Source organism: Schistocerca nitens, chromosome 9, assembly GCF_023898315.1.
Source record: "Schistocerca nitens isolate TAMUIC-IGC-003100 chromosome 9, iqSchNite1.1, whole genome shotgun sequence".
NCBI lineage: Eukaryota > Metazoa > Arthropoda > Insecta > Orthoptera > Acrididae > Schistocerca > Schistocerca nitens.
Window position 1 is genome coordinate 475,102,896 of NC_064622.1, and position 26,034 is coordinate 475,128,929.

At 44.6% G+C, this 26,034-nt stretch overlaps 1 protein-coding gene across 1 annotated transcript in view; it reads left to right on the forward strand.

Moving 5' to 3' along the window:
- Positions 1 to 555: 555 nt before the first annotated feature.
- The window catches only part of LOC126204362 (diacylglycerol lipase-alpha-like), a 392,827-nt gene continuing 367,348 nt past the window's right edge, over positions 556 to 26,034 (forward strand). Inside the window, exon 1 of the mRNA XM_049938737.1 lies at positions 556 to 889. Coding sequence (XP_049794694.1) covers positions 556 to 889 — 334 coding nt within the window. The remainder of the gene's footprint in view (positions 890 to 26,034) is intronic.

A 26,034-nucleotide genomic window follows, 5' to 3' on the forward strand; every position in this document is an offset into this window, starting at 1 on the left:
GTTTGGGATCCTGATGACCATGCTGCTGGTGTGAGAGTTGTTGTTACAGGAAGTCAACTGTGGTATTACCTGCTGATTGAGATGGTCAGCCAAAAATGTGGCAGTCATACAGTCATGGAAGATTCTAACAGTAAAGGCAGTGGACTAACTGTATGACTACCTGCAGACTGAGATCGCCATCCAGCAGTGTTGGTTGTGCTGGCAGTTTCGTGATCGTAGTAGCAATGTTGATGATGAAGGTATTGATGACCAACCGTGGCACTACTTATTCATCAGCACAGCCATCCAACGATGTAGATCTCGTTAAAGGTTTGGGATCCTGGTGAGAGTGGTGTTTGGGCAAGTTATTGATCAGCTGTGACCCTACCTACTGACTGAGATGGCCATCCATCTGTTTTGTTGTTTACAGGTATGGCAGAGAATCGAGGGGAGGAGGTCATACATAGGTCATGAACCAATGTGGCACTACCTGCTTACTTAGTTCGGCACCCAATTACGTCGTTCTTTGTTGACAGGTCCACGATTGGGGTGGGAGAGATTCCAGCAGAGGTGGTCATGGACCAATGTGACACTACCTGCTGTGATGACCATCCGACTCTGTTGGTCTTTGTTGACAAGTCTGGGATCCTGGTGAGAAGCTACCTGCTGACTGAATGGCCACCTGACTGTGTTGGCAGGTCGGGGATCCTGGTGGCGGTGCTGCTGGTGTGGGAGCTGCCGACGGAGGAGGTGTGCGCGCGCCAGCTGTGGCACTACCTGCTGGGCTACGTGGCACTGCTGGCCGGCTGCCTGCTGCTCGAGGCGCTCATCTCGGCCGTCGCCATGCGCGGCTCCATCCTCGACACCGAGGCGCGCGCCTCCATGCAGTACCTGCTCTACGTCAGGCTCGGTAAGGGCGCACTCATCGCTTTCACCCTTCTGGCTGTCTTGTTCAATAAGTCGTTGGTGTACATATAGCCTAAGACAAAAAAACCAAGGAAATACCCGAATGTGAGGGAAATCTGTAGATGTGATTTACATGTACAGACAAATAAATAATTGCAATTTTAGAAAAAAACTGGATGATTTAGTCAAGAGAAAGGGTTTCAGAAACTGAGCAAGTCAGCAACGTGTTGGTTCACCCCTGGGGATTTATCCAAGCAGTTTTTTTTCTGAAATTGTAGTCATTTGTTTGTCTGTACATGTACATCACATCAACCAACCTCTGTCCAATTGCCATAATTTCTTCGTGATCCATATCTTTTTTTTTTTTAAGAGCCTATTTCCAGTGTCTCATTTCCGTCAGTTTGCAGTTTTTCCATAGCTGATGTGAAAAAACAACGTGATGTGGGAAATAAGTGAGGACTTCCAGAATGAAAACTTCACTCTTCAGCGGAGTCTGCACTGATATGAAACTTCCTGGCAGAATAAAACTGTGTGCCGGACCGAGACTCGAACTCGGAACCTATGCCGGGCAAGTGCTCTACCACCAACTCATTCCCCCCGCCCACATGCCCGCCCGCACCCGCTTACCGCGAGCGGTCGCCTTACCATTTTTTTTTTCATTTTAGTAGGAGATACAGAAATCTTTATTATTCACAAAACCATATTACGTCCTTATACATTATCACTGTCCCGGAAGGAACCTCGCTGCCGTCCTACCATGGAGCATGGAATAGAGACAAAGTGAGGCCTTAAAAAATGTATTTATAGATATCAAAACAAAATTCAAAGAAACTGTTAGTTATTCCTGGGTCGCATACTCGCGTAGTTTTCCTTTGTTGATCACATTACGTGGTCAGTTCCACAACGACTGCACCGCCGCTCATCTTCGCACACCCGGCACACCCCAATTATTTGGCGGGTCCGGAAAAACCGTTCAGTCGGCAGCTGTGGCCGAGAGGTTTTAGGCGCTTCAATCTGGAACCGCGCTGTTGCTACGATCGTAGGTTCGAATCCTGCCTCGGGCACGGATGTGTGTGATGTCCTTAGGTTAGTTAGGTTTAAGTAGTTCTACGTCTGCGGGACTGATGACCTCAGAGCCATTTGAACCATCTGAAAATCCGTTCCTAGGAAATTTGCATGCTTGTAATTTCGTAGTCGTAACAGTTTTGTGTGGCCATCTTGCGAGTATTACCAGTAATCTAGTACGTTCAGACGTGTGTCTCCATATACCTAAAGGACCGTCATATTGCAACCCACGACACTGCGTTCGTCTTATGACGCAGAAAATACGTTTTCTCTGGGAAAAATACAATGTCGGATGATCCTGTTGTATATATAGTGCGCCGCATGAACGCTATTATCTTACTTGCTAGAGTCCAGACAGCCAACGCCTCGCAGCAGACCAGTCGTTGATGGTGGTTCGTATCCATCATGCGGCATTGCTGACACATGGCCGAATCCGCTAAATGCATTGCGTACTTTTTGTCATTCGTTCGGTATGTACCAAGTTGATCTGATGTTGTAGGCAAGTGGGGGTGGTGTACCGAGCGCCACTCCGCGTGCCTTTAACGGCTCGGTGTTTCCGTTCCACCCTGTCACGGGCGATCTGTCGAAGAAGAAAATGGTACACGTCAATCGATGTCGACTGTCGGGACGTCGGTAAACGCTCTCGAACGTAGCTGTGTTCAACGATGAACGTGCGCACGTATGTTAACGGGGTTGGTATATGGCCGACACTGACCGGGGGAAGATGCGATGTTGGTACTAGTTCTTCGATGATCGTCCCCGTGATACCTGTTACGTCACCGTTTTAGCGTAGTGTTAATTTACATGGCACGTGCCTTCTCGTGCACATTCACTGAACCAACAGCCCCTACTCGCGTTGGGAGGGTAAGCGTCTTGTACTGTAGCTTAAAGAGCTGTCCCAGGCTTACATAGTATCCTAAAGCCGCCTAAATCCTCGTAGCCATCGTGCGCGTCATGGTCACAAGGTGTGTCAGGTGGCACATCACGGGAGCGAGATTGGCAAGTGACACTCGCTGCAGCATATCCATCGAGCGTAGGGCGTTTAGTCACACTGATGCGCCGACTCTGAGCAACAGCCGTCGGTATTTGTCCGCAGCCGTTCCCGCCGCCTCCTTATGAAAGGTGATACCCAAGAATCGGAGGGTTTGCACCACAGGTAAGGGTCCTTCCGTTCCTGGTTCTAGTCCACGCCCCACATGCGTGAATTGTGATTTTCGGAAGTTGACCTCGCTGCGAGCTGCCATCCCATACGTCTGTTACCAGTCCAGTGCTGATCGAGTCTCCCGCCTCATTCTGAACGACGAACACATTTTAACGACAGATGCCACAGGGAGACCCCGGTAAGACGACATCGGAGGTCTGCGAGTCACGGTTCTGAGGCGATGGCATATAGAAGGATCGACAAGGGCAACCCTGCCTGACTGATCTTAAGATCTTAAAATTCTCTGTTCTCCCTCCGTTATCACCGTCGCTGATCTGGCTCCGTGCAACAGCGCATCACTGCAGTGGTCAATAATGGCGAGACATCCATACTATTCATCGCCCCCGCGAGGTACACATCATCCACTCGATCAAAAGCATGATCGAAATCTACAGCAACCAGCGCCCACCGGAGGCGGCATGCAGCCGCGAGGGCGACGACGTCACGACAATCTCCCAAGGCTGTGTGGATATTACTGATGCCACCAAGACAAGTCTAATCGGCATGTATTGGATCTGCCAGCGACATTTTGATACGGCTGCCCAGTATCCACAAAAAGATCTTGTAGTCACTCTTAAGGAGGGTGAAGGGGCGATAGTCAAAAGATCGTTTGCCACCACGTGGCTTGGGTGTCGGGATCATGGTCCCTTCCGTAAATTTAATGTGAACTGGTACTTCTTACCGCAGAAGCTCATTAAACATGCATAACCACATCAGTATCATAATTGTCACAAAGGTACGGTAAAATTCCCACGGGACTTGTTGCAGGCACCTCGTGTAATCGCTTGCTCCAGCTCCTCATATGTAATTTCAGGTTACACGTCCGCTTCCCCGTTTTCACGCCTCGCGTCTGGGATCTCTTCCAGGACGTTCCCTAGCTCCCTTTGGCGCTCCCCGTCGCTCTCATAGAATGCTAAAATGATCCGTGAACGCATGTGCTACGCCCCTTTGTGTTGAAATGCGACGTCAATAGCCGTATTCGATCTCTTGTATTAACGTCCTTCATCTTCTTCTTCCTTCCTTTATTACATAATGCATCGAGAGAACTTCGTTGGGCAGGCAGTCCTGTGACCTCGCACGAATCATGGTATTGTACTGTATTGTATGTTAACTGGGGGCCTACGGAGAGGCTCCGTCCCCGCCGCAGCCGCAGTGGTCCACAACCCCACGACGACTACCGCAGTCCACTTTACCCCTCCGCCTCCCCAAACCGAATCACTCTTCCAGGGTTATTATGCGGTTTGGCCCCCGGTGGACCTCCCCCCCCCCAGAAGTAACCCCTATGTCTGCGTGATAGAGTAATTGTGGTGTACGCGGAGAACTTCTTTGCGCAGCAATCGCCGACATAGTGTAGCTGAGGCGGAGTAAGGGGAACCAGCCCGCATTCGCCGAGGCAGATGGAAAACCGCCTAAAAACTATCCACAGACTGGCCGGCTCACCGGACCTATACACAAGTCCGTCGCACGGATTCGTGCCGGGGACCAGGCACTCCTTCCCACTCCAGAAAGCCCTGCGTTAGACCGCACGGCTAACCGGGCGCGTTGTGCATCATAGTACCCGACATAGCGTCGCAAGATGTACCAGCTTCACCCCGACTCGGTGGACGGCCGTCTGGCGTTCTGGTGTAGGTGGTTGAGCGAACAGTTCCCAGAGGGCCATAAAGTAAGTCAGTGGTCGTGCGCTGCCATCGAGAAAACTCCTTCCCATAACCTATTAACGTTCTCCGTAAAGCTGGCTTCGCGCACTCGATCCACCATTGTAGGACAGAACCGTTAGAATTTCGTCGACGGAGGCAGCCTTGCCACGCGTTCTCCACCATGCGTCGGCATTCTGCATCACGTAGGTGGGAGACGTTCATCTTCCAATTTACCCCTCTATCTCCATACCTGCTGTCTAGCAAGGTTGGCCGTACAAATATGCGCCTCATGGTCTGTAAACGCGGTCGGACAGATTCCTGTGTCCACCGTCGACATCGCTAACGCCGTTGAAACGTAGATCCGACCCAAACGGCTCGCGGAGTGGCTCGTAAAAAAAAAAATGTATATCCTGGTTGGTTGCGATACTTCAGGTCCCATATAGCGACTAATTCCATCCCATTGACCAGCTCCCGAAGTTATTGGCTGGGAGTATAGTTACGACGTTGATCCTTTCTGTCGAGCACACAGTTAAAATCTAAATGGTTCAAATGGCTCTGAGCACTATGGGACTTAACATCTGAGGTCATCAGTCCCCTAGAAAAAATGGTTCAAATGGCTCTGAGGACTATGGGACTCAACAACTGTGGTCATAAGTCCCCTAGAGCTTAGAACTACTTAAACCTAACTAACCTAAGGACATCACACACATCCATGCCCGAGGCAGGATTCGAACCTGCGACCGTAGCAGTCGCGCGGTTCCGGACTGCGCGCCTAGAACCGCGAGACCACCGCGGCCGGCAGTCCCCTAGAACTTAGAACTACTTAAACGTAGCTAACCTAAGGACATCACACACATCCATGCCCGAGGCAGGATTCGAACTTGCGACCGTAGCGGTCGCGCGGTTCCGGACTACAGCGCCTAGAACCGCATGGCCACCGCGGCCGGCAATTAAAATCTCCGCCGAGTATGCAATCATCGTATCGTCGACGGAACAACGGTGTAACCTCATGGACGTAAAAAATCTGCTCAGTCCCTTCTCTTATCCGAGCCTGACGGTGCGTATATATTGATTAAACGTATTCCACCTATGGTCACTGCCGTTACAAGGGTAGAAGGCAAATACACTACTTAGTCTGCACGTATCCCTTCCTTCATTAGTATCGCAGTGCCAATGCCTGTCTAGTCATACGAGGAACAGTAAATATCGTAACCGTAAAAGTCTGAGGGGGCAAGCACCCTAACCTCCTGCAACACTGCTAAGCCTAAATCTGCAGTCTTTATCATGTCACCGAGCATCTTGATTTTTACCGGTGTCTCAATGCTATTTATGTTAACAGACCCTATCCGATAAGCTTGTTGCATGACTGCCAACGTAGATAGGGCACCTCACAGTCGCTAATTCCTCCGTACACAGGCTTCTTTCTATTTAACGTCCCCCACCGTCCCCTCATATGGTCTGCCGTTATTCCATGCACTCTTCCGGTTTTACACCGAGAGAGTGTGTGGAAGCAGTTCCTCCAGCGTCATCTGTTCCCCACGAAGGTGAGTCTTCCGACCAGTCCCTTAGCGTCCCATCGTTGTCGTGCGGTGCAGGCGCCGTAGCCTCCTCAGTAGCCCGTTGCCGTCGATCGAACTCCTCCGCTGTTTCTGGAGCATCGTCATCGGAAGGTCGTGTCGCTGTCCCGCCGGCGACCCCTGCATCCACGCTAGGCAGTTCTTCTGTATCGATGGTCGTCTGCCCGGTACCCGAAAAAGCCTCAGCACTGCCTGCTAGATCTGGTTGATGCTTTTCCACCTTCCTTCTTCCGGCGCTTTGGCAGTCGTTGTTTTCGTTGCCGAGCCTCAGAATCAGAGGTCAGCATGGCCTCTGGTTGTTTGTGGGACGTCGGAATCGTGCGCCGTCGAATTATCGATGTCTGTAAGTGCCTTATCTGAAGGGGCCGCAAGCGGCACCGAAGAGAAGGCGTCCTGTGACTGCTGCAGGCGGTCCAGCGCAACGTCGTTCTCTCGTTACAAGTCGATCTGTACAGTCTGTCAGACCTGGCGACCAGTCACAGTGCCCGATCACAGAATCAGCAGATATTTCGAGTACGGCAAACGGACAGTTTGAGGAGACTGAAGGGTATCGCCAACAATTCTCCTTGCTCTGGAAGTTGTGCGAACAATCCGATAGTTCAAATTTGAAATTTCCTTGCAGATTAAAACAGCGTACCCGACGGAAGTTGGTCGAACTATTGTGAAAGAAGTCGGTGTGTCGATGTCACGCCTTCATAAAAGCTGGTGGATGGCACTTTCAAGAACTGTTGTAAAATCAGTATATTGTTCAAGTTTTGCAGATAAATGAAATTATTACAAACCTTTGGTTACTTGCTTCTATACCAACAGAAAATTTTCTTATTTTCGATTTAAAATTTTTATATTTTCGTTTTTCGTTTTCGAAAAATGGTTCGAATGGCTCTGAGCACTATGGGACTTAACTGCTGTACTCGTCAGTCCCCTAGAACTTAGAACTACTTAAACCTAACTAACCTAAGGACATCACACACATCCATGCCCCAGGCAGGATTCGAACCTGCGACCGTAGTGGTCGCGCGGTTCCAGACTGTAGCGCCTAGAACCACTCGGCCACTTCGTCCGGCTTTCGTTTTCGCTCCAGTCGTCTTAGGATCAGAGTTCGCCATCTCAAACTTACATTTGTAAACCACGATCATCTCTTCCATTTGTATTTTCATCGGTCAAAATTATCTACAACGCTGTCCCAAACCTTTAATGTGAAAACTGATACATACCAGAGCGTCTTAAATCTAGTATTTTCGTCGTAAGAAACTAATGGACTGGATATTTTAGGCGATTTGACGTCTTGAAGAGCAATGACTGTCAACCACGTCTTTGTAAAGTACTTGCGTTCCACAAGAGATGATTGCTGCCACATCGACGTTGGTGGCGCTTCCTGCAGCAACAATACGCGTCCATCTAGCGGCGTGGCCGTGGCGCAGTTTACCACTGTTTGCAGTTTATGGATGGACGTCGGAGATGACTCACTGATCGTTACATGAACTTACAAAAAATGGTTCAAATGGCTCTGAGCACTATGGGACTCAACATCTGTGGTTATAAGTGCCCTAGAATTTATAACTACTTAAACCTAACTAACCTAAGGACATCACACACATCCATGCCCGAGGCAGGATTCGAACCTGCGATCGTAGCAGTCGCGCGGTTCCAGGAACTTACAGCCAAGCTTTTAATGTATGGTGCAGCAGGATGTAGTGTTAAAAGCCAAAACATTATACGCAGAAAATTTCGGAAGAGTCGTCATCGAAATTGGAAAAAGTTTTGCGAAGTGGGTAGAAACTGAATTGTACAAGACACCGATGGCAAGGTTCCTCGTAAATATTTTTTCGTACAGTAGAATCTGGGCCCGCATCTCGTGGTCGTGCGGTAGCGTTCTCGCTTCTCACTCCCGGGTTCCCGGGTTCGATTCCCGGCGGGGTCAGGGATTTTCTCTGCCTCGTGATGGCTGGGTGTTGTGTGCTGTCCTTAGGTTAGTTAGGTTTAAGCAGTTCTAAGTTCTAGGGGACTTATGACCACAGCAGTTGAGTCCCATAGTGCTCAGAGCCATTTGAACCTTTTTTTTTTTTTTTGAACCAAGTAGAATCTGAGATCGATATGGATAATATGAGTCACGAATCATAAAAAGAGCAACACCAACGGCCTCATGAAATACGTTTTTCGGAAAATACAGTGTGATGAGTAGGCCTGCTAGTGAAACACTGCCTACGCCCTTATCATTGACTCTGAAACTAAAGACGCCAAAGATTTAGAACACTGATTTTAGTTCTGTCATTTGATTATTCAGCACAGTACTACAGTACCGAAATTTTTGCAGTTCTTATAGTTCAAGGATGCAGTCTCTTTTGACCGTAACGGTATTTCCAGCAGCTGCATTTGGATTGGGGGAAATGCATATGTCACGTCTTTTTTCGGCTCACTAGCAAAGGTTATCTACCATCCGGTGATCTAGAATTGTAAAAGATTAACCAGTCGGACCTTGTTTTAATGGCGTATGTTACCCGGTGTTCGCTGGAGGTGTACTGCCTCTGTCTGTACGTTCCGGTACGTTTCTGTCTCGCGGCCTACGTCATCGCGTAATGCGGCGACGTAGGTCATGGGGAGCACAGTCGGAGGGGTGATCATCCCGTGACAGCTGTAACAACCTTCGTTGAGTACACTCAGAACGTACGTGTCCCTCCTTCCCACACCAAGAGCACATCCTTGGTTGCCCGTCGTAGATGACAATTGCTGTACAACCAGCAGTGTACAAGTATGACGGAAAATGTTTTCGGAGTTCGGTCCGTATTTGTCGGACGCCATTGAGGACAGGATACGTTTTGAAACTCGCCCATTTTTCAGCCACATGGGACAGGACCGTTCCGTAAGGACGCAGGGCGTCTGTCACCAATTCTTCTGGCACTTCGAATGGGAGCTCAAAGACGCGGATCATTCGCAGTCCCATCCCGGCGTGTTCTTCACATGCCGCTTCACTGATGAGCTTGACATAGACCACGCTGCTGACTATAGATAAATGTATTCCAACTAGATCGTCAGGCTCGATTTTTACCTCGTCCCGTAAATAACGTTCTAACTGGTAAGCCGTCCGTGGTGCATATTCGTAACAAAACTGAATTTCAGTGCCGATTTCCGGACTGACAAGGCCGTGATTCGTTCTATGTACACTCCTGGAAATGGAAAAAAGAACACATTGACACCGGTGTGTCAGACCCACCATACTTGCTCCGGACACTGCGAGAGGGCTGTACAAGCAATGATCACACGCACGGCACAGCGGACACACCAGGAACCGCGGTGTTGGCCGTCGAATGGCGCTAGCTGCGCAGCATTTGTGCACCGCCGCCGTCAGTGTCAGCCAGTTTGCCGTGGCATACGGAGCTCCATCGCAGTCTTTAACACTGGTAGCATGCCGCGACAGCGTGGACGTGAACCGTATGTGCAGTTGACGGACTTTGAGCGAGGGCGTATAGTGGGCATGCGGGAGGCCGGGTGGACGTACCGCCGAATTGCTCAACACGTGGGGCGTGAGGTCTCCACAGTACATCGATGTTGTCGCCAGTGGTCGGCGGAAGGTGTACGTGCCCGTCGACCTGGGACCGGACCGCAGCGACGCACGGATGCACGCCAAGACCGTAGGATCCTACGCAGTGCCGTAGGGGACCGCACCGCCACTTCCCAGCAAATTAGGGACACTGTTGCTCCTGGGGTATCGGCGAGGACCATTCGCAACCGTCTCCATGAAGCTGGGCTACGGTCCCGCACACCGTTAGGCCGTCTTCCGCTCACGCCCCAACATCGTGCAGCCCGCCTCCAGTGGTGTCGCGACAGGCGTGAATGGAGGGACGAATGGAGACGTGTCGTCTTCAGCGATGAGAGTCGCTTCTGCCTTGGTGCCAATGATGGTCGTATGCGTGTTTGGCGCCGTGCAGGTGAGCGCCACAATCAGGACTGCATACGACCGAGGCACACAGGGCTAACACCCGGCATCATGGTGTGGGGAGCGATCTCCTACACTGGCCGTACACCACTGGTGATCGTCGAGGGGACACTGAATAGTGCACGGTACATCCAAACCGTCATCGAACCCATCGTTCTACCATTCCTAGACCGGCAAGGGAACTTGCTGTTCCAACAGGACAATGCACGTCCGCATGTATCCCGTGCCACCCAACGTGCTCTAGAAGGTGTAAGTCAACTACCCTGGCCAGCAAGATCTCCGGATCTGTCCCCCATTGAGCATGTTTGGGACTGGATGAAGCGTCGTCTCACGCGGTCTGCACGTCCAGCACGAACGCTGGTCCAACTGAGGCGCCAGGTGGAAATGGCATGGCAAGCCGTTCCACAGGACTACATCCAGCATCTCTACGATCGTCTCCATGGGAGAATAGCAGCCTGCATTGCTGCGAAAGGTGGATATACACTGTACTAGTGCCGACATTGTGCATGCTCTGTTGCCTGTGTCTATGTGCCTGTGGTTCTGTCAGTGTGATCATGTGATGTATCTGACCCCAGGAATGTTTCAATAAAGTTTCTCCTTCCTGGGACAATGAATTCACGGTGTTCTTATTTCAATTTCCAGGAGTGTATGACCGCGGCACAGCGCTACATACTTAAAGGAAACACCTCTCGCGCACACGTGCGGCAGGGTCGCGAACAGCGTCCGAAGCGCTGCGACGCTGAAGGCTGACTGGAGCTACCCTAGCACGACTCCGGACCCGTCCTCACAGCCTCTCTTCCGGCAAAGACCCGAGTTCGAGTGTCGGTCCGACACACAGTTTTAATCCGCTTGGCAGTTTCAAGTGAGAACTTCTTTTCCACATTTCATTGTCGACTCTGATCGTGTGAAGTGGGCTGCTTGAAGGCTTTCAGTTGCCCCATTCAGCCATACACTGTACAGTACTATTCATTTATTTGTCTACTGCGTCCCATTTTGCTGTAGAAAACCTTATCGTCTCAATTTAAATGAACTATGCTCATTTACTTGGTATCAGAAGACATAGTCCCTCATTGGATGTGGCCAATATGAAAATAGTTTTACATGTTTCCTCAACAACCTCCTAATGGACTCTCTTCCATCAAATTCTATAATTTCCACATGCCCTATTTTTTTTAGTAATTATGTCATCAATAGTTTCTCGAGATGCCATAAAGTTTAACACCAGTCTACAAACATCATGTCCACTATTCTCATCTACATTATTTTGTCACAGATCTTCGTCACTAAACGTTCCACAAGTCATTATCTCTCCATCTTCTCCATTTGTGCCACCTACATCTTCTGTTATTCCATTCCAATTTCCTCAGGATAATCCTTAGCTTTATTTTTAGTACTTAAGCACTAACCTCACTCTATTTATCACTTGGAATCACACATCCTGTAAATAACAGCTCATCTTCCTCTCTACCGATACTTACCCTAACAACTCTTTTTGCAAAATCTACCAGACACCAGTCTCTTTCAACTACTTAATCCCATAAACTAATTCAGTGCCCAATCCAGGAATAATCATTACATTCACATTAAACCTCCTATTTTTAATTCAATTAGCAACATTCCTTGCTTCTTTGTTCCCTTACTTTCAGCACCAATGGCTCCAATAATTCTCGCCTCTTGTACGAGAGATTCTGAGCCATTATTACCCTCCTTTATCTTCAAATACAGCTCCTCATTTATTGCACATACTAGAATATCTAATCCTGCTGTACCATATGATTGTACCTTTAATGTTGGCTGATAATTTTCATTGACCTCCTTCTCCTTTTCAAATGTTAAGTCATCCTTAATGACAGAACTCTCCTATTATCCCAAACAATTAATATTGTCACGCCCTTGTTCAAAGCAGTTCTTGACTGGATCTCATCAGACTTCCAAATTTGTTTTCCTGTCTCTCCCTGTCCATTTCTCTCCTGCTACCTGAATTTTCTGCTTTCCACATCATCTCTCACCTCTCTTTGACACTGTCCATTATTATTATTATGAAAACTTCCACAGTTTCATCCACATTCACCTCTACCTCTAGCAGGTGGTCCCCCAATAATATTTCGTACAATTGTCTCTTTGTATGTTATCTTGATCATTCCATCTCTACCCATTACATCTCCATGTTTCTCTTTGTTGACTTACATGAAACAATGAATCAAGCTGTTCAGGAGCATGTAATATTCTGCCAACACTATCTTTCTGGGTTCCTATCAATTTTTCTTGCACACCTCCAGGTATTTTGACCAATACAACGTAAATTAAATCCCTTTCCTCCAGAGGATCGTAAAAGCTTCTCTCCCAATGAATTGGAAGAATTCTTTATTACTTTAACACCCACAACCAACAAAATGTCTTAGTATGAAAATGTCACTGTGTGCATTATTTTGTGCAGTGTGTGGTCAATATTGTTTAATGGAAGCTCTTATAAATTCATCACATGTTCTACAAGAGGAACGCATTCCCCATGACAATACTTCAAATTCAATCCTACTAATGATCCATCCGATTTTCTGTTTATCATTCCATCTTTCTATCATGCCATGCTTTAGGTAATACATTCTCAAATTGTTTTACAAATACAGTATAACAGGATGTGTTAAAGTCGATGTTGCATGTGATGGAAATATATCCACAATAAAACTGTCATCAATTGCACCACATTGTTCTATTCCAATCCAATCCAATCCAATTCCATCCCTGCAAATACCAAACCTCTAAGCATTCTCTAATGCTGTTTTCAACTTGAGCATCACATTGATTTAACTCCTGCCTATTAAAATCAATATTTTAGTTACAGATCCTTCAGTTTTATTTATCTTTTAATAAATTCACCCATTCTATCATGACACTGCAACTTGAAATTATTTATTTCTTGGGTGTTGTCAACTACTATTTTATTAATTTGGGTAATTCCAGCATTGAAATGTGTTATACTGTTTGACAATACTGAAGAATATTATCTGATATTTTTTACTTGATCAACACTAGATGTTATTTCACTTATTTCATCATCATGTTCCTTGATAATATTTTCATTGAAGCTAATCCTTGCTGACAATCCCCAATAAACTCAACAGAGCTGATCAATTCTGGTGTTTGTCCTTTGGTTTTCTGCGCTAATCGCTTTTTTCATGCCTTTCCTTTCAGCCTTAAGTTTAAACAATTCAATCCATTTTTTTTAATTCTTCACTGTACTCCAAAATGCGCACGCCATCCTATGTCCATGCCTTCGCCCTTCGAATTTCGTTTTTAGTGCCAATTCTTCTGTCGTAATAGGTCTAATACGCTGTAATATTAAACATCAACTAACGCCACTTCAGTTCATCAAACAGTTTCTGAACTATTTTTCTGTTCATTTTTCATCAAAACTCAGCATTCAAAATAATTGCGAACCATCACTGTTCATATAAGGACAGTTCAAAAAATTTTTCCTGCTACTATTTATAGTTTTCCCAAAATTCAAAATTTAGTGTTCTTCAAAGTTTTACCAGTATCAAAAGCCATTGTTCTTTTTATGCACTCACTAAAAACTTTTCCCTTTTTGATCACTGTCTAATCACTGTTTTACAAAATTCATACGCGATTTTAAATTTTACAATGTCCACTGCCCATTCCCTGCCACACCGACTAAGCACAGTCCACTGGCCGTTTACCTACTTAGGGATGCCAAAGGTAACATTTAAAAAATAGAAGAATGAAGACTCAGAATTGCTATTATTATGTTCGCCGAACTATCCGTTATAGATTGGGTTTTATAAAGTGCCCTACCCACCGAGCAGAAACAGCAGTTTTTATTAGTAAAATAAAGTTATTAATCACAGTTATCCGAAACTCCTTAACGAAAGAAGACGAAGTAAATATTCGTGAATTCCAATCAAGAACAACTGCCAAGCTGAGAAACACAGAAGTAGATATCCACAGTGTAGTAAAGTAGCTTAAATCACTTAATAATGGCAAGGGCTCCGGTCCAGATCGTATACCAGTCAGGGTTGCTTTCAGAGTATGCTGATACAATAGCTCCATATTTAGCATCTACACACATCAAAAAAGTTTTGCGTCACCGTGGTTCCCAGAACTCCTGAAGATAAGACGTTGACTGTGGATATCGTATCACAAACACAGTCCCTTTGTCTGTTCAGAGTTGTCACTAAAACCGCCCAAAAATTTAAACGACAATGCATGAGCAGCGCCTATTGGACAGAGGAGGTCCGACAGCCGATGAGTTCCAGTCATTCTGCCAGGAAGGAGGTAGACAGCTCGTGTTGTCTGTAGTTCAATTATGCCTAGGCAGTCAATACCGCGGTTAAATGGCGTCAACAGTGTTACTTTGTGAGAGGAAGGGCTATCAACAAGGGAAGTGGCCAGGCATCTCGAACCAAAGGTATGTTATTTAGACATGGAAGAGACACAGAGAGACAGGAACTGTCGATAACATGCCTCGCTCAGGCCGACCAAGGACTACTACTGCAGTGGATGACCACTACCTACGGATTATGGCTCGGAGGAACCCTGACAGCAACGCCACCATGTTGAATAATGCTTTTTGTGCTGCCACAGGGCATCGTGTTAAGACCCAAACTGTGCGCAGTAGGCTGCATGATGCGCAAATTCACTCCCGACGTTCATGGCGAGGTTCATCTTTGCAACCACGACACCGTGCAGTGTGGTACAGATGGGCCCAGCAACATGCCGAATGGAACGCTCAGGAGTGGCATCCCGTTCTCTTCACCGATGAGTGTCGCATATGCCTTCAACCAGACAATCGTTGGAGACAACCCGGTCAGGCTGAACGCCTTAGACACACTGTCCAGCGAGTCCAGAAAGGTGGAGGTTCTCTGCTTTGGGGTGACACTGTGTGGGGCCGACGTACGCCGCTGGTGGTCATGGAAGGCGCCGTAACGGCTGTACGATACGTGAATGCCGTCCTCCGACCGATAGTGCAACCATATCGGCAGCATACTGGCGAGACATTCATCTTCATGGACGACAATTCGTGCTCCCATCGTGCACTTCTTGTGAATGCCTTCCTTCAAGATAACGACATCGCTCGACTAGAGTGGCCAGCATGTTCTCCAGACATGAACGCTATCGAACCTGCCTGGGTAGATTGAAAAGGGCTGTTTATGGACTACGTGACCCACCAACCACTCTGAGGTATGTACGCCGAATCGTCGTTGAGGAGTGTGAAAATCTGGACCAACAGTGCCTTGATGAACTTGTGAATAGTATGCCACAACGAGTACAGGCATGCATCAATGCAAGAGGACGTGCTGCTGGGTAACAGAGGTGTCGGTGTGTGCAGTAATCTGGACCACCACCTCTGAAGGTCTCGCTGTATGATGGTACAGCATGGAATGTGTGGTTTTCATGAGCAATAAAAATGGCGGAAATGATGTTTATGTTGATCTCTGTTCCAGTTTTCTGTACAGGTACGGAAATCTCGGAACAGAGGTGATGCAAAACATTTTTCGATAGGTGTATATACAAGCGCTCGCTCACAGAAAGATCCGTACCTAAAGACTGGAAATTTCTCATGTCACACCAATACCCAAAAAGGTAAATAGGAGTAATCCGCTGAATTACATGCCCGCATCACTAACGTAGGGTTTCGGAACATATACAGTGTTCGAACATTATGAAATACCTCGAAGAAAACGATTTATTGACACATAGTCAGCACGGATTCAGAAAATATCGTTCTTGTAAAACGCAACTAGCTGTTTATACTCATGAAGTAATGAGTGCTATCGACAGGGGATGTCAGATTTATTTAACGTTTTTAGATTTCCAGAATCCTTACGACACCGTTCCTCACAAATACCTTCTAACCAAACTGCGTGCCTATAGAATATAGCCTCAGTTGTGCGAATGGATTCGTGATTTCCTGTCAGAAAGGTCATAGTTCGTAGTAATAGACGGAAAATCGAGTAAAACAAATGTAATATCCGGCGTTCCCCAAGGAAGTGTTATAGGCCCTCTATTGTTCCTGATCTATATTAACGACATAGCAGACAATCTTAGTAGCCGTCTTAGATTGTTTGCAGATGATGCCGTCATTTCCCGTCTTGTAAAGTCATCAGATGACCAAAACGAATTGCAAAATGATTTAGATAAGATATCTGTATGGTGAGAAAAGTAGCAATTGACCCAGAATAAAGAAAAGTGTGAGTACTAAAAGAAATTCGCTTAACTTTAATTACGCGATAAGTCACACAAATCTGAAAGCTGTAAATTCAACTAAATACTTATGGATTAAAATTACAAATAAGCTAAATGGAACGATAACATAGATAATGTTGTGTGTAGAGCAAACCAAAGACTGCAAAACACTTAGAAGGTGCAACAGGTCTGTTAAAGAGGCTGCTTACACTGCGCTTGTCCGCCCTACTCTGGAGTACAGCATTGCGGTGTGGAATCCGCATCAGGTGGGACTGACGGATGACATCAAAAAGTACAAAGAAGGGAAGCTCGTTTTGTATTATCAAGAAATACAGATTTGTTTGACTTATCGCGTAATGAAAATTTAGCGAATTTTTTTTAGTACTCATGTGAATAACTTCACACTTTTCTTTATTCAGGGTCAATTGCCACAAACATGATACGTGAACTGGAGTGGCAATCATTAAATCAAAGGTGTTTTTCGTTGCGACGGAATCTTCTCATGAAATTCCAATCACCAGTTTTCTCCTCCGATTGCGAAAAACATTCTGTTGGCACTCACCTACATAGGAAGAAATGATTACCACGATAAAATAAGAGAAATCAGGGATCGCACAGAAAAAATTTTAAAATTTTAGTGCTCGTTTTCCCCGCGCGCCGTTCGAAAGTGGAACTGTAGAGACAGCTTGAAGGTGGTTCATTGAACCCTCTGCCAGGCACTTTATTGCGAATATCGAGTAATCATGTAGATGCAGACGTAGATGTAGATGTATGTCTTTTCACTTTCGTAGAATCACTGACTTCGGTTTGCTTACCTCCTGTCTTTCAAAGTTGTCTCGTAGCGTCTCCGTTGACTTCTCCATATAGGCACAGGATTCAATGTGGAAACAACAGACTGTGCTAAAATGAAGTGGAAGAGTGGGGGAATATTCATTGCTAAGGAACACTGGATGCCACTAGATTTTTATTCATTAACGTTCACCGGCAATCATGAAACGCAAGGAAGAGGATGATTATGATCATTCATACATCAAATTCCGCGGAAGCAAACTAGTTTCGAAGCACCACAACAAAAACAGTCTAATGATTCACACTATTGCAAGATATTCAAAACTCCACACGACTGTTGACCAATGCACTATTCAACATGGCAAATGATCTTCAGTAACTTGGTACACTATACCGTCCAAAGCGCACGTTTCCGTTGTTCATATCTGATATAAAACTTCTTGTGAGTTGATACGCACAAACGTTTTCCGAGTCATTGTTAATTTAGACGAATAATTGTCGGCATTTTATTCCACTTGACCATCGTAATGCCTGTTGCCTCGTCGTACCTACAGATGACTCGTAGTGAGTTACAGGAAAAGTTTGGCACCTGATTATTCAGTGCATGCTTTCCATTGAGCCATCGTCTTCCATCAGTAACGACCATCATTACGAAATATCGTATTCATGATCCATGGAACTAGTATTAATCTAATCTAATCTAATCTAACCATGTTAAGTTTACATTTTACTTTAGTTAATGACTTTACGAAATTATTTCTAATGCTGACGGTATGGATTGGGAATCGTAGTAGTGTTCAAATAATACAATATGTGACGAAAAGTATCCGGACACCCCCAGAAACATACGTTTTTTCATTTTAGGTGTATTGTGCTGCTACCTACCAGGTACTTCAATTCAGCGACCTCAGTAGTTCAAGTGGTTCAAATGGCTCTGAGCACTATGGGACTCAACATCTTAGGTCATAAGTCCCCTAGAACTTAGAACTACTTAAACCTAACTAACCTAAGGACATCACACACACCCATGCCCGAGGCAGGATTCGAACCTGCGACCGCAGCAGTCCCGCGGTTCCGGACTGCAGCGCCAGAACCGCTAGACCACCGCGGCCGGCTCGACCTCAGTAGTTATTCCACATCGTGAGAGAGCAGAATGGGTCGCTCTGCGGAACTCAAGGACTTCGAACGTGGTCAGGTGATTGGTTGTCACTTGTGTTATACGTCTGTATGCGAGATTTCCACACTCCTAAACATCCCTAGGTTCGCTGTTTCCAATGTGATAGTGAAGTGGAAACGTGAAGGACACGTACAGCCCAAAAGCGTACAGGCCGGCCTCGTTTGTTGACTGACAGAAACCGCCGACAGTTGAAGAGGGTCGTAATGGGTAATAGGCAGACATCTATCCTGACAATCACACAGGAAACTCTTATTTTTTTCGTTCTTCAGCCTTAGAAATGCACGTAACTGCCCCCCCCCCCCCCTCTCTCTCTCTCTCTCTCTCTCTCTCTCTCTCTCTCTCTCTTTCCCTTTCTGCATGTATACTCTGCAAACCACTCTGAAGTGCATGGCAGAGGGGATACTTTCCATTGTACAAGGATGTTACGTAAGAAAAATCATTTCAGATTGGTTCCATTTTAACAAATACTAAAAATAAGAAGAAGTGTACCACGTGCTTTATCTACGGCTGAGTCCATGTTATCGTTCTATCTCATATCCCTTTACATTATTACACCCAAGTACACTGCCTGACCAAAAAAGTGATGCACTCAGAAGACATGGGAGAATGTCACTTGCTACATGTATACACAATTGGTGGGTAAATAACTGATTAGATTTGCAATTCCTTGAGACAGATAAACGGCCACGAAAGTGCTTTCGGGTCGTAAGTGTTTAGTGTAGTTCCCCAAGCATGGTAGGGTATATAAGGGGTGTGAACAATGTCCGATGTTCATTGATCTCTGCAAAGGACATGGAGACGCTGCGTAGTCGTGTGAAACAGCATTATCAGCACCTCTCTTCGCAGGAGAGATTCTGTAAAGTTTGTAGGGTAGGAGACGACGTACTGGCGCAAGTAAAGCTGTGAGGATGGATCGTGAGTCGTGCTTGGGTAGCTCAGATGGTAGAGCACTTGCCCGCGAAAGGTAAAGGTCCCGAGTTCGGGTCTCGGTCCAGCACACAGTTTTCATCTGCCAGGAAGTTTCATATCAGCGCACACTCCGGTGCAGAGTGAAAATCTCATTCGGAAAGAATCTCTGTGAACTTTTTGCCAATTTCGAGACGAAGTTTAGTTGTGAAAACTATTATAAGCATCTCTAAAGTCCGGGCTATATTTCGAGCCTCTGTAAGAGATCGCCAATCCTGGAGATTCTGCGTTCGTTTAAATTTGGCATGCTTTTTTCGTTGTCTCTGCGACAGTTTTCCGACGCGTTTTGTGTACCAAGGGGAATCAGTTCCGTCGTTTGTTAATTTATTTGGTATAAAACTATGAATTGCACTCGATACTACTTGTCTGAATTCAAGTTACGTCTGGGCTACACTAAAATTGTTAATTTGGAAGGAGTGGGGATTGTCTCTCGGCAAGGCGTCAAGTGAATTTTTATCTTCTTTTCTGAATAGGTATACTTGTCGTTTATTTTTGGAAGATTTCGAAGTACCAGTAGTCAGTCTCGATACGACGACGCTGTGTTCACTAACCCATCTATCCGTTTTAATGCTTGTTATTGCCTCAGGATTATTTGTTGCTAAGAGGTCAAATATGTTTTCGCAACCCTTTACTTTTTGAGTGGGCTCATGAACCTACTGCTCGAATTGCGTTTAGCACAATTTCGGAGGTTGTTTAATGCTTATCTCCGGATTTAAACATGTATTTTCGCCAACATATCGATGGTAAATTGAAATCACCAGAAAGTACAATTGTATGAGTCGGGTACATTTTTTAAATTATACTCAAGTTCTGTTTGAACCTTTCAGCAATTATCTGAGTTGGGAGGTCGGTAAAACGATCCAGTAACTATCTACTTCAATTTCGCTAGAAGATGGACTACTTGTAACAGTAACAAACACGCCACCGCCAACTGTGTCTAGCTTATTCTTTCAGAACACCATTAGGACCTTCGCGAAAATTTCAGCTGAACCTATCTCCGGCTTCAGCCAGCTTTCAGTACTATGACGATTTGAGCACCAGTGCATTCTATTAGCGCTTGAAGCTCTGATACTTCTGCAACACAGCTACGACAGTTTAAAACTGTCGTATCACTGGTTGCTGGATCTACGTTCTTCCTGTGTTCGATTTGCACTATTTGAGACTGAAGCACTCTTTGTGTTTTTTCGAGGCCCTTAAACAGAAAACTATCCAGTCCACACCACACAGCTCCTCCTATCCACATAGCTGCTTGCTGCGTTTAGTAGACCGCTGAACTGTTTAGTGGAACCCAAACCCATCCAACCTCTAGTGCATGTCAAGGAATTTCATCCTACACGGTCCCATAATCATCTGATCCTCTGGTACAGACCCTCCACTCGGCTCTGTACCAGGTGTTCGCAATTGATCCTGTCGACTATGCTGAAAATGGCGAGCTCTGCTTTCATCTAGCAAGCAATACCGGCAGCCTTTACCATTTACTGTTGATAGCCTCTCAAAACCATAGAGAATCAGTTACAATCCAAAGTGACACGCATTATTGGTACTGTTGTTGGTTGCACCATATGCTCTTCATGGCATTCAGAAGAACCCATTCCTCGTCTGCAACGACTCCACCCAGTATACACATGGAGTACACATTCGCTTTGGCAGCTATGTCCCTAAGGGCACTATAACGCCCCTAACATTGGGGCTCCCAAATATAAATAATCCTGGCCTATGTGATTGCCCAGATCTTGCAGGTTGAGAGGCTTCTTCTGAAACAAGATAAGCAACTGCATTTGGCTGAGGGGCAGTGTCAGTCACAGACAGCACCTGAAACCTGTTTCTCAGACGAACCAGGGAGGCCAGATATGTGGATCCCTGGAGAAGTCTTTCGACTGCCACACCCCGAGACGACCTATCACTCGACCAGGGGTGAGAGGCCAACCTCAGTGGCAGCAGTAACTGGGCTGGCCACCATTGTGGATTGATCAGTGGACTCAGATGTGCTGGACGTCCCTTGGATCCTCCAGCTGGCCCGCAACAGTGATGCCTATCCACAGTAGCTTCAAGCTGAGTGACCAAAGCCATCCCAGCCTGGAGATGACAGTGATGTCTCACCAACTCGGCTGGCGTCCGCACACAGCAGTTACACTCCCTGTCTATAGTAAACAATGTGGAGAACTACATAGGTAAACAGTTTAACTGTTATGAAAAGAAAGTACCAATGAAAATTCTGGGTAATTATACTGAGCAATACATGGGGTTTGATTATGAAACTCAACAAGAAATTGGTATACATTTTCCAAATCTAGAAATAATTCACAACTTTAATTGTGGTACTGTTTATGAATTAAAGATAAATAACGAATTCTGTAACTCGATGATACCTGATCAAATACAGAATCATACATTTACAGCTCATTACGCTAAAGGTCATGATCTGCAATTCATTCTGAAGTATTGCATTGAAAACACAATAAAACCACATACCATATACAAAGGAACTAAACTGATGGTATTGGATGTAAAGCATTTAGAACAAAAAATACAGATACTAGCAATTTTATACAAGGACCTCTTGGTTGCTCCTCAAAAACATTTGATTTGAAGGAACTGTGGAAAGGTTACCTCCCACATTTGTTCAGTATCCAAGGAAAAGAAAGTTATGTAAGACCTATTCTTGATGTGTCAAATATTATTATGCTAAAACCATGACGCTAAAAGATAGATAAATATTTCTCAAATGGCATAATTAAATTTTTAAAGAGAATTATACGTTCAACATGAGGAAAGAAATGACTGGGTACTGCAGTTCTGATGCAGATATATGGAGAAATTGTTTGTTCCTAGAAATAACTAATGTAGATCCAGTCATTTATATGACAATTGCTGGAGTTTGTTTAGCTATATACAGATTTAAATATTTACCTAATGGAAGAATAGTTGTATTGGATAAGGAACAAAAAGAAAATTATAGTAAAGTGTCTATTCATTGGCTAAACAATTTAGACAATAATAATATATATAGCAAGCTATTAAAAGTGGTGAAGTAAGTATAAGTGGAAAGAAAGTAGATGGTTTTGATAAAGAAACCAATACTCTTCACCAATATCAGGGTTGTTTTTGGCATGCTTGTAAAACATTTTTAAAATTGCATCGATTAATTATAAAAATAGCAAATCGATTGATGAACTGTATCAAAAGGCATTAACAAGAAATACAAAAATACGAAATTCTGGATATAATTTAGTAGAGATATGGGAATATGATTTATTAATGCAGCAGAACATAAATACTTAAGAAATTAAAAGAGTTACCTAACGTTATTCAACATTTGAATCCAAGAGATGCCTTTTATGGTGATCAAACTAATGAAATAAAATTAAGAGCTAAAACAGATGGTGTCATCACAAAAATAAAATATATTGATGTGTATAGTCTGTACCCAATTGTACACTATTATCATTATTGTCCTGAACAACATCCAACAGAAATATGTAAACCAAGATATTATACTAAAAATGGTATAGGCTTACAAAATGTAAAGTTTTGGCACTTAGAGGACTATCATCCAGTTTATTTAGTATGAATCGAGATAAATAATAATGAAAAACTTCTGTTCTCTTTGTGTGTCAAATGTGCAGAAGAAAAAATAAATAAATGTAATTTCAGTGCTGAAAGTGTTTTATCGCAATGTGGACATCTGATGAAACAAAGAAAGCTGTCAATAAAGGGTATAAAATTTTAGATATCTATGAAGTGTGGGATTTTAGAAACAAAATTATATAAAAGAGGTTGTGTGTTATTTTAGATAAGCTAGGAGAATCACTTTTATACTTTGATGCAGACAGAATATCACATATTGATGATGGTAAAAATATTGAGAAAACAGGTTGTATGCTGAGTGAATGGACTGATGACGTAGGAAACAATTGGATTATAAATTTGGCATTGACTAGACCTAAAAACTAGTATTTTTAGGGAAATGGTAAAAATAATATGATGAAGATAAAGGGGTTTGCTTTAAACTATAATACTATTCAAAAGTTCAGTGGAATATCTATGATAGGATTAATTGACAATGAAGTGAAAGAAATGATACAATTAGAGTGCAATTAGGTAACCGGAGACATTAACACAAAAAAATTTTATCAAGAAGAAAGTTAACAAAGAATTTTTATTTCAGTATGATGAATGAATTGTTTTAGAAAATTAGGATAGAGTGCCATATGGATGTTAAAACCAAGTTTTCTATATCTTCTAATGTAAAAATAAAAATTGTATCAGGAATTTCTTTAAAACAGTTATACAAAGGCAATAACTATTTTTCTATATTCCATGTTTTCTACATCTACTTCCTCTTGAGTTTCTTCTTTAATTCATAATTTTGAGAATCATCATAAGAGGCAAAGTTACAATCAGAAAGTACCGGTAAGAAACCTGAAAACTTTTTTTGTAGTATTTTATTAAATATATGCAGTATTTCATATCTTCTTCATCTAATATTATTCGAATTATGTTATAATTATTATACACTCCTGGAAATTGAAATAAGAACACCGTGAATTCATTGTCCCAGGAAGGGGAAACTTTATTGACACATTCCTGGGGTCAGATACATCACATGATCACACTGACAGAACCACAGGCATATAGACACAGGCAACAGAGCATGCACAATGTCGGCACTAGTACAGTGTATATCCACCTTTCGCAGCAATGCAGGCTGATATTCTCCCATGGAGACGATCGTAGAGATGCTGGATGTAGTCCTGTGGAACGGCTTGCCATGCCATTTCCACCTGGCGCCTCAGTTGGACCAGCGTTCGTGCTGGGCGTGCAGACCGCGTGAGACGGCGCTTCATCCAGTCCCAAACATGCTCAATGGGGGACAGATCCGGAGATCTTGCTGGCCAGGGTAGTTGACTTACACCTTCTAGAGCACGTTGGGTGGCACGGGATACATGCGGACGTGCATTGTCCTGTTGGAACAGCAAGTTCCCTTGCCGCTCTAGGAATGGTAGAACGATGGGTTCGATGACGGTTTGGATGTACCGTGCACTATTCAGTGTCCCCTCGACGATCACCAGTGGTGTACGGCCAGTGTAGGAGATCGCTCCCCACACCATGATGCCGGGTGTTGGCGTTGTGTGCCTCGGTCGTATGCAGTCCTGATTGTGGCGCTCACCTGCACGGCGCCAAACACGCATACGACCATCATTGGCACCAAAGCAGAAGCGACTCTCATCGCTGAAGACGACACGTCTCCATTCGTCCCTCCATTCACGCCTGTCGCGACACCACTGGAGGCGGGCTGCACGATGTTGGGGCGTGAGCGGAAGACGGCCTAACGGTGTGCGGGACCGTAGCCCAGCTTCATGGAGACGGTTGCGAATGGTCCTCGCCGATACCCCAGGAGCAACAGTGTCCCTAATTTGCTGGGAAGTGGCGGTGCGGTCCCCTACGGCACTGCGTAGGATCCTACGGTCTTGGCGTGCATCCGTGCGTCGCTGCGGTCCGGTCCCAGGTCGACGGGCACGTGCACCTTCCGCCGACCACTGGCGACAACATCGATGTACTGTGGAGACCTCACGCCCCACGTGTTGAGCAATTCGGCGGTACGTCCACCCGGCCTCCCGCATGCCCACTATACGCCCTCGCTCAAAGTCCGTCAACTGCACATACGGTTCACGTCCACGCTGTCGCGGCATGCTACCAGTGTTAAAGACTGCGATGGAGCTCCGTATGCCACGGCAAACTGGCTGACACTGACGGCGGCGGTGCACAAATGCTGCGCAGCTAGCGCCATTCGACGGCCAACACCGCGGTTCCTGGTGTGTCCGCTGTGCCGTGCGAGTGATCATTGCTTGTACAGCCCTCTCGCAGTGTCCGGAGCAAGTATGGTGAGTCTGACACACCGGTGTCAATGTGTTCTTTTTTCCATTTCCAGGAGTGTATAATTATTCACATTTGGTATATAGATGTTTGGTTATTCTTAACCTTTTTATTATTTCTTTTAAACCTTTTTTTCTTTCTTTACGAAAGTAGGATTTATTTCTCAGGAGCCCTGGAGCATAATTATTTTTTTAATTGTATAGCTGTAAGTATTTTTTCATTTTATTAGTTCTATTCTATTTTTTAAATATATATGTATATATATATATATATATATATATATATATATATATATATATATAATTTAAACAACTTGATAGGTTGAATAATGTTGTTTTTACTTTCATCATTGTCCATTTGTAACATTTAGATTTTTTAATCTGAATAAAAATTTTCTCTATGCAAATGGAGAACTACATGAGAAGCTTAATAATGAAACAACTCAAATTTTTTTTAAAAAGTAACTGTGCTATAGTTAATGTTTTATATAACATTATTGAATGTGAATATTTAAATACAGGACATGGAAAGAAAATTTGTATGATACATAATAACAAGTTTAAGATTCTTTTACCAGATAGATATATTACTAATCAATAAGGAAATGGGATTTTAAATTTTTTGAAGATGTTCAGTTTCATTGCGATACAATGGATTAAAGAAAATGTAAAATAGTAATAATGACTTTCATTATTTGTAACTTATAGTGTGAATACAGTTTG